The sequence below is a fragment of the Apium graveolens genome, chromosome 10 (genome assembly GCF_009905375.1).
Source record: "Apium graveolens cultivar Ventura chromosome 10, ASM990537v1, whole genome shotgun sequence".
NCBI classification, from domain to species: Eukaryota; Viridiplantae; Streptophyta; class Magnoliopsida; order Apiales; family Apiaceae; genus Apium; species Apium graveolens.
The window spans coordinates 86,883,305-86,891,506 of NC_133656.1; the positions used below are offsets into that span (position 1 = coordinate 86,883,305).

General features: G+C 34.7%; 1 protein-coding gene across 1 annotated transcript; it reads right to left on the reverse strand.

Moving 5' to 3' along the window:
- Positions 1 to 289: 289 nt before the first annotated feature.
- On the reverse strand, positions 290 to 7,111 carry LOC141690723 (tetrahydroberberine oxidase-like). Its single transcript, XM_074495498.1, has 2 exons — positions 5,592 to 7,111; positions 290 to 581 (listed from the first exon to the last, which is right to left on the reverse strand). The coding sequence occupies exons 1-2, from the start codon at positions 7,109 to 7,111 to the stop codon at positions 290 to 292; spliced, it is 1,812 nt and encodes a 603-aa protein (XP_074351599.1).
- Between the last annotated feature and the right edge of the window lie 1,091 nt (positions 7,112 to 8,202).

The window sequence follows — 8,202 nt, forward strand, 5'->3', positions numbered from 1 at the left end:
GGCTTTTCAATCATATATGTAATTTGAAAAGATTCACTACTCACCATTCCCTCAACATGAACTTTATGAATGATCACCTGCAATTCTTGCATCTGACTGACCACATGCTTAGAATCCACCATCTTAAATTTAGGAAAGGGGCAAACAATCCACTTTTTTGCCCTAACTTCCTCGATTTATACTGATGGTCAAGTGTCTTCCATAAGGCCTTAACTATTGGCTTCGAGCTATACACGTTATACAACGAGTTATCCAAACAATTAAGCACATAGTTCTGATAGATGTAGTCCTAGTGCTTCCATGCATCTGCAACATACACAGTCTGCGTGTTACTCTCAAAAGTGAGCAATGGTACCTCTTCCTTAAGGAAGCGATTCAGATGCAGTGTGGCCAAATAAAAATACATCTTTTGCTGCCTACTTTTGAAGTTCGTTCCATTAAAATTCTCAAGTCTATCAGTGTGTGCAGTAGGCACAGTTGGCATAACAGGTGCAGCAGATACCGTAGGTGTGACAGTTGGTACGTGCATTTGTACAACAGGTGTATAGCGCATGTACAATCGTAGGAATGTATCTTCCCTCCTGTCAAAAAGGCACACTAAATTGTCCAACGACAGTGTGTCGCAATGGTACATATCTCGTAGGCACATGTCCTACTGGTGTATTCACCATATTAGGGTTAATAGGTGGCTGGTTACCCCCATTGGATATAACAATATGTGTGTTGGAATCAACCATATCATTTCCATTCATAATATTAGGATCCATTAATTTGTTACTCAACAAACAAACAGAGGAATACGTATCAATCACTGATATAATAAGAAACTAGCTTTAAGATTTTGAAACCATATGCGATCAGTACATATAAATAAGTGCGTGCGTGCAAATAATAGATATACAAATAACCGCGAATAAACAAAAAAAGATATGAACGAAGAGGTTCTCGAGTCCAATCGTATAAATGTCTCCTTAAAGCTATTTCGCCTCACCGTATGTAGGAGTCGATAGCCGCCCATGATAAAGCGAGAAGACGGCGATGTTACGCGAATAACACCTTCAGCAAACTAGAAAGAAGCAAGAAACTATCACTGTAACAGAGAGAGCAGGGTTTTTGTTGAGGAGGTGACTGTGTTTGTGTGTATCGAATGAATGAAAAACCCTAAGCCTTATGCGATATTATATAGGCTGGAGAAAACGTGTGTGCTACTCCACGTATAATTAATTAGACGCGTTAATTAATTAGTTGGTTAATATATCAAATCCGTATTTGACTCAAATTTACTATTTTGCCAAATCAATTATAATAATTCGTATTTAAAAATGAATAAAATATTTAAGAGCCCAAACCCAGGGGAAATTAAATTTAGCAAAACTAGCCCATGATTATTCGGGCTAATTTTCTGCTACATTTGTGTCCCCATGTTGCACATGCGGACAAGCCCAAGGCTTTCGAAACCTCGGAAGCAGGTTGCAGACATGGGCAAGCCGAAGGCTTCAACAAAAAAGAAAAGAGAATAATCTCTTCATATGTTAAGAGGAAACGCACACACACACACGAGATTCAATTTATCAATACGAAATACACACAAAACATATGTGGCGCGGAAAACCCACTTCCCAACTTGTATTATTAATCCAAATAATTTTCAATAATACAATGAAACATTAACACATCAATGGTGTTCAAACTAAACCTTGAGTCAACCAATCCTCAAGAATCTCCCGCATGATTCCAAAGACAGCTATATCTATTAAGAATACATATCAAACACAATAAGACTATGTTATATAGCCATTACAGAATTTATCCAACAAGATATACCTAATCTAAGTACAATAATAATTGTCTACTCATACAATTATTATCCAATCAGTTCATGACAATAATTATCTACCCATACAATTGTTATCCAATCCCATATGATATTAATTGTTTACACGAATAATTATTACCCAATTCAATTATGTCTTGTATCACCAATCCCAACCAATCACATTGGGTTAAAACTCAACATCACAAGCTCCCTCTCGGTATCTAAGTAAGGAGTGCCCCCCTTTAGGGCCTTTAGATCTCGTTCTCTTTTTGACCAATTCCGCTCTATCGCCGAGCGGCTCTACTAACTTGTTCGCGATTTCCCGACGTTGCTTGAACCAAATTAAATCAAATTTACTATTACGCAAAATTAATTATAATAATTCGTATTCAAAAACGAATAAAATATTTAAGAGCCCAAACCCAGTGAAAATTAAATTTAGCAAAACTAGTTTGTGATTATCCGGGCCAATTTTATGCTATTCATGTCCACGGGTAAGACCATGGCTCCAAAGCCCTGGAAGCACATCACACACGCAGGCAAGCCCAAGTCTTCCGAAGCTTTGGAATCCCCCTCAAAATCCCACGATTAGGACCCCCTTGCCCACGCACGTAGGTGTTGGAGCAATACATAAGTAATACATTTGAATACAACATAAGTGTTCTGCTATGTAATAACCCGAATTTTTGGGACTGTAAAATGATGAATGAATAGTAATCATGTCGGTTGAGGAAAAACTTTTTATCCCATACTATATTTGGGTATGTAAATTAAGTTTCCGAGTTGATATTATGCTTATACGTACCAAATAAGTGTATGTAAAAGCCGTTAGTTTTCGCAGGAAACCAATATTTCAAAACGACCTTATTTTACGAACTATCAAGGAATACGAAAATCACATTACGATCAAGGATTTAAAATCTTATGAATAAAACCCAAGTACAAGATTACAAAATATAAGAATTTATAAGAAAAGATTACCTCGCGAATCACTTACGATGATTTATCACGATTACGAGAAAGCGACCAAGTGAATACGTAAGTGAATCAACAAACATAATAAACCTATGCAACTTTCCATGCAAGCCATGCAAACCATGCAAATTAGTTAACATATGCAATCAAGGATTGATAATCAAATAGTCATCTAGTTAAGTAGCATAGTAATGTGATGGGATGAATAGTTGAAAGCATGACGATGGAAGTACTTGGCTAGCATCTAGCCTTAGAAAAATCATGCTTCTTGATTATTACAAGTTATATACATATCTAAAGGACACAAATATAAGCCAACACATCAAGTACAAAGCAAGCAACCAAGAAGCTTTCTCTCCCCCTCCCACAAGAGCACCATTTGGCCCTTCTTCATAAAGGAAGAAATCAAAATTCAAAATTTGAGCTCAAGCCATGGGAAAATTCCACAATTAATTACCAAACTTCTTTATTATCATAAGGTAAGATAAATCTTTCGTGCCATTCTATTGAGTTTTTCTTAGGTAAACAAAATGATAAAGATGATGATGAATAGTAACCAAATAGTAACTTTAAGTATTTTTGTTAATTTCTTGGAGAATCTAGGATCTTTAAGCACATCTAAAAGCATACCAAGCATAATACATCCAATGAGAACCTTCCAAGAACCCAATAAAGGTATAAAATCTTCTTTCAAACATTGTTTAAGTGTTAAATCAGTTGAGGATTACAATTTCAAAAATTTATTTTAAATAGAATTATTTGAGGTTTATTTATTTAATAATTATTATTTAATTAAAAAAATTTATTAAATGATTTAATATGATTTAAAAATCATAAATCCCACTTTCAAATATTTTCTAATTTTCAGAAAATCTTTTTATTATCATCCAATCTTCGAAAAATATTATTTCAGTCTATTTTAACTAATTTGATGATTATGTCAAAATAAACCCCCCTTAAATATTTATTTATTTACAACGGTCAACTCACATTATCTTAGTATTTCCTCCGGAAATTTTCGGAAGTACATAAATACATGTATGAGATGGGTTGTGCCTATCAACAACCAAAAATGCTTGGAGAACTTCGATATAGTTCGAGTTCCAAATATATGATAGGATTCTTAAAGGATTAGGATGGGTAGACTTCAGTACTTCGTGTATTAGAGCGACTACTGGTGTGCCACATGTAAACATGTGAAGTATGTGGAAAGCCTGGATGTATGGGCTACACATAATATGCCTGAATGCGGCAAGAGTGACAACTGGATATATGGGAGTCGTCCTTTTACTTGTAGAGAACAATAAATAGTTACCATTATACGACTGATCATTGTATCTCGGGGGCTCAGGTGAATATCCTATTCTTCCAATTGAAATTGATATGCAATACCGTAACCCAAACCTAGGTTCTGGGTTTACTAGAAAGGTATTCGCCGATTAATTAAGTCAATCAAAGATATTGTTTCGAAATGAGGTGTATATCACCACGAAAACTACTTTCGAATAAATACATATTCTTATACGGATTAATATAATTTTTTTGACAGTCTTTTCACACTGTTGATTATTATGTTGGGCAATATAACTCACACTTGTTTTCTTAAAATGTCACAATACAACAATTAACCAAGATGCCGACCAGAAAGCTAACAGCCCGGAAGCGCGTGGGAAATGGGCAGTTTTTCCATATGTTGTTTGGAGCAGTGCCACAGGTAGAGCGTATGAGTTAGATTATTTTTCAGTTGTTTTTAGTTCGGCTCTTATATAAGTATGACCTATGTAATCTAATTATGAACAAGCATTTATTTGACCGCCGATCTAACCTTAAATAGAGGTTACATCCGTGACAAGACTTAATTACCTTTGGTTTGTAATAATTATGATTTTTGGATTTCAAGACTCTAGTAATGTAACTATTTTCGTTCCTAAGACAATAACCTGTGTGTGTATAATCGTAAGTGTGGAGTCGTAAATGCGTAAGTATTTATATTGTTATTCAAGATAAGTGTTAAAACATAATTCAAGACGGCGTGACCTCCTAAATCTCTGACCTCGGATTTGGGGCGTCACCTGCTATATAAATTATGTATGGTCTTGTGGGACTTTCATTTCTTCCACAAATTTCCACTACTAAGAGATTAACTTTGAATCATCATATCTCATTCATCTCTTAGTCATTTTAAATAATTTAAAGTATTCCGGAAAGTTTTCTCGAAAAAGAATGCATTCCAAATATCACTCGTTACGGGCATACAACATTTATCCACTCAATTATGACTCAGATTGACTTGAAAATATTGTACTGCCGCCCGCATTTTCTAACACAATTTAGTTGAGATGAGAACTTAACATACAGCTTGCTTTTACATTGTTCTATTCTTCATTTGTTAAGCCCATTTAAACAAATTCTTACATTAATGTATCTTTTAAAGTTGCTTCGCCTTTTACTTATATACTTTAACAAGATCTGTCAGCTGCCTAAATTAGAAATTTTAAAAATGTTATTACCGATGATAACAAGGTATATATATTTCTCTCAGATAAGCAGAGAGTTACTCTATTACATGGTCCAATATACATGAAATTGATGCCTTCAACTAGAATCACATAGCAACTGTTAATTTTTTTACAGTTAAGATAAACTAGAACATTGAGGGAATACATGCTGAGTAGGTTAATCTTTGTATACAAAGACGGAGGGGTATTGATTTCGATATAATTAAATGGAGACAGGAAGGATACTTTGTTCGTGTCTAAAGAAGTTACCAGGATCCACCACAGTTTTGATTTTAACCAACCTGTCAAAATTATTCTTGAAGTACCGTTTCCCCCATGTACTTGCTTGTTGGTAACTTGTCGGGCCTCTGAGATTGTTGCTTCCCAACCACAGGTTAACATAATTAACATATGAACTTCTTGGATTCTTTGTAACGTAAGGAGTCAAATACGTTGTCAAGCTTCTAATCCATTCGATACGCTCAGCTTCATCTGTATCAGTTTCTGCAAACATGTTAAATTTGAACAAGGTTCCAGCTCTGTAAGGGAATGGAAGTGCAGACTCCGAAATTTCATCCATCCTTCCTCCGTAGGGTGTAAACTGTAGAGTTGCTTTTTGTGGCGGCAGTTTGTACATCATTTCCCACAAACCTTCCAACCCTTCTATAGGAATTGGTGCTTGAGTGAAGTCATTATTTGATTTAAAAGCTGGCCGAGGTAGAATTGTTAGATTGAGCAGTATTTCAGGAGGCGTGAATAATTCAAAACCTGAGAAGTACACTGTCGACTGAAGCCAGCTTACTTCAAAACAATCTTCTCTTACTATACCAAGCTCTGGGAACTGTTCTTGCATCACAGAGAGCATCTTATCAACTCCGTTTAGGTATAAGGCTTCAAATAGGAAGATCATGGTTCTCTTATCTGAACGAGGACTGGCACTGCTCACAATACTCTGTGCATCGGCCTTGATTAGCAGCTCTTTTGGCAACTTGGTTGCAACAGATTGGTATTTATGAAAAATGTTTGTCAAGTTTTGTTCCACAGTTCTGAATACTTTAAAGACCGTCACAATTTTAGGAACTGGAACTAGTCTTACTTTCCAGGAAAGAACAACTCCGAAGCTACCACCACCACCTCCTCTAATGGCCCAGAACCAATCCTCGCCCATTGACTTCCGATCTAGAATTCTACCGTTGGCATCGATCAAGCTAGCATCAATCACGTGATCAGCAGCAAGTCCGTATTTTCGCATCAGCATGCCATAACCCCCTCCACTTAAAAGTCCCCCAACACCCACATTCGCCCATAAACCAGATGGAAATCCAAGCGTATCACTTTTTTCTCCAATCCTGTAGTAAAGTTCTCCATTTGTCAAACCAGAACCAACCCACGCAGTACCCGTTTCAGCATCAAAACTAAATGTTTTGAGATTAACAATATCAAGTATCACGAACGGAAGTGGAGAAACATAAGAAAGGCCTTCAAAACTATGACCACCACTCCGAATTCTCATTTGCAGATCCTTTTTCTTGGAGCAATAAATCACAGCTTGGATCTGCGATTTGCTCACCGGTCTAACAATGACTAGAGGTTTAGGCGTTTCAGGCTTTGCAAAACGCAAATTGTTAATAGTGGAGAGCAATGTTTGAGTGAAATTAGAGTTTTGCTTGGTGTATACAACTTTCGAAATATCATCAGAGAAACGGTCGAGGCACTTGACGAATTTTTCCGAAGATTTTTCGTCTTTTAACAATGCAGATGATGTTACATATGAAAATGCTAACATCAAAACCACAAAAGATATAGAAAAGCTACTCTTCATCTGGGGATATTGCTACAATAGAGGCCTGCAAGTGTTTGATATGATAAATTGACGAGAACTGCATGGTATTTATAGTGCATGAAGTACAATAAAATAATAAAAGCAGTTAAGATATATGCATAGTTGACAACATGGACATGTAATGCATAAAATTTTATCCTGAGAAATGTCAACTTTGTAGCTTGCAAAATGTCTAAGAGCCTCGTACCTAAATTTAGTTTAAGGATGTCAACCTGTTCATCCGTTTAATTTAAGTTACGACTCCGGGTAATGCGAAGGCATGTTGAATTTGTCCACAAGTATTAATAAAATTTTAGCCATACTTTTAAAAAATATTTATAAAATCATGTAATACAAAATCCTTATTTAATTGATAAATATTTATAATTAAGAATATTTATTGTCTAAATTAATATAGCCATTTAGCAACGGGACACGTCATTAAAGGCGTTAATATTGTCAAATTTATCACATCCAATTAATCTGAGATAATAAACACTCATAGTTCTGTTCACTATTCAATTCGGTTAATTATCAAGTAGTTCACTTACTGCGTCCAAATGTATCAAGTGAGTCACTGATTACAAAACAGACTCAAATGAGTCACTTATTTGAAAATTTATATAAAAAATATCACTCTATTATTAGTCAAATTTTTAAAAGTATTATAAATTTAGTTTCACACATTTTTTATTAATGATATTACATCCAAATAAAAGATTCTCGGTTCTAGTATTTTAAATAATATTTTTAGATTTTTAAAAATTTATCTACTATTTATTTTTATTTAAATTAAATAAAAAAATCAAAATAATTAAAAAATAAATATTGTTAAAATTTTAAAAATCTAACAATATTATCTAAAATAGTAGAACTCAGAACCTTTCATTTGGATGTAATATCATTCATAAAAAATGTGCGAAACTCAATATATAATACTTTTAAGAATTTCGATTAACAATACAGTGATATTTTGTATATAAATTTTCAAATGAATGACTCATTTGAGTTCGTTTTGTAATCAGTGACTTACTTGATACATTTGGACGCAATAAGTGACCTATATGATAATTGACCCCTATTCAATTTAC

Bases quoted from the DNA above. Each gene is read 5' to 3' on its own strand.
- LOC141690723 (XM_074495498.1), bottom strand. From the start codon at position 7,111: ATGAAGAGTAGCTTTTCTATATCTTTTGTGGTTTTGATGTTAGCATTT. The intron at 582-5,591 runs GTTGGTTAAAAT...CCTTTTTGACAG, and splicing joins TTCAAGAATAATTTTGACAG to GAGGGAAGATACATTCCTAC.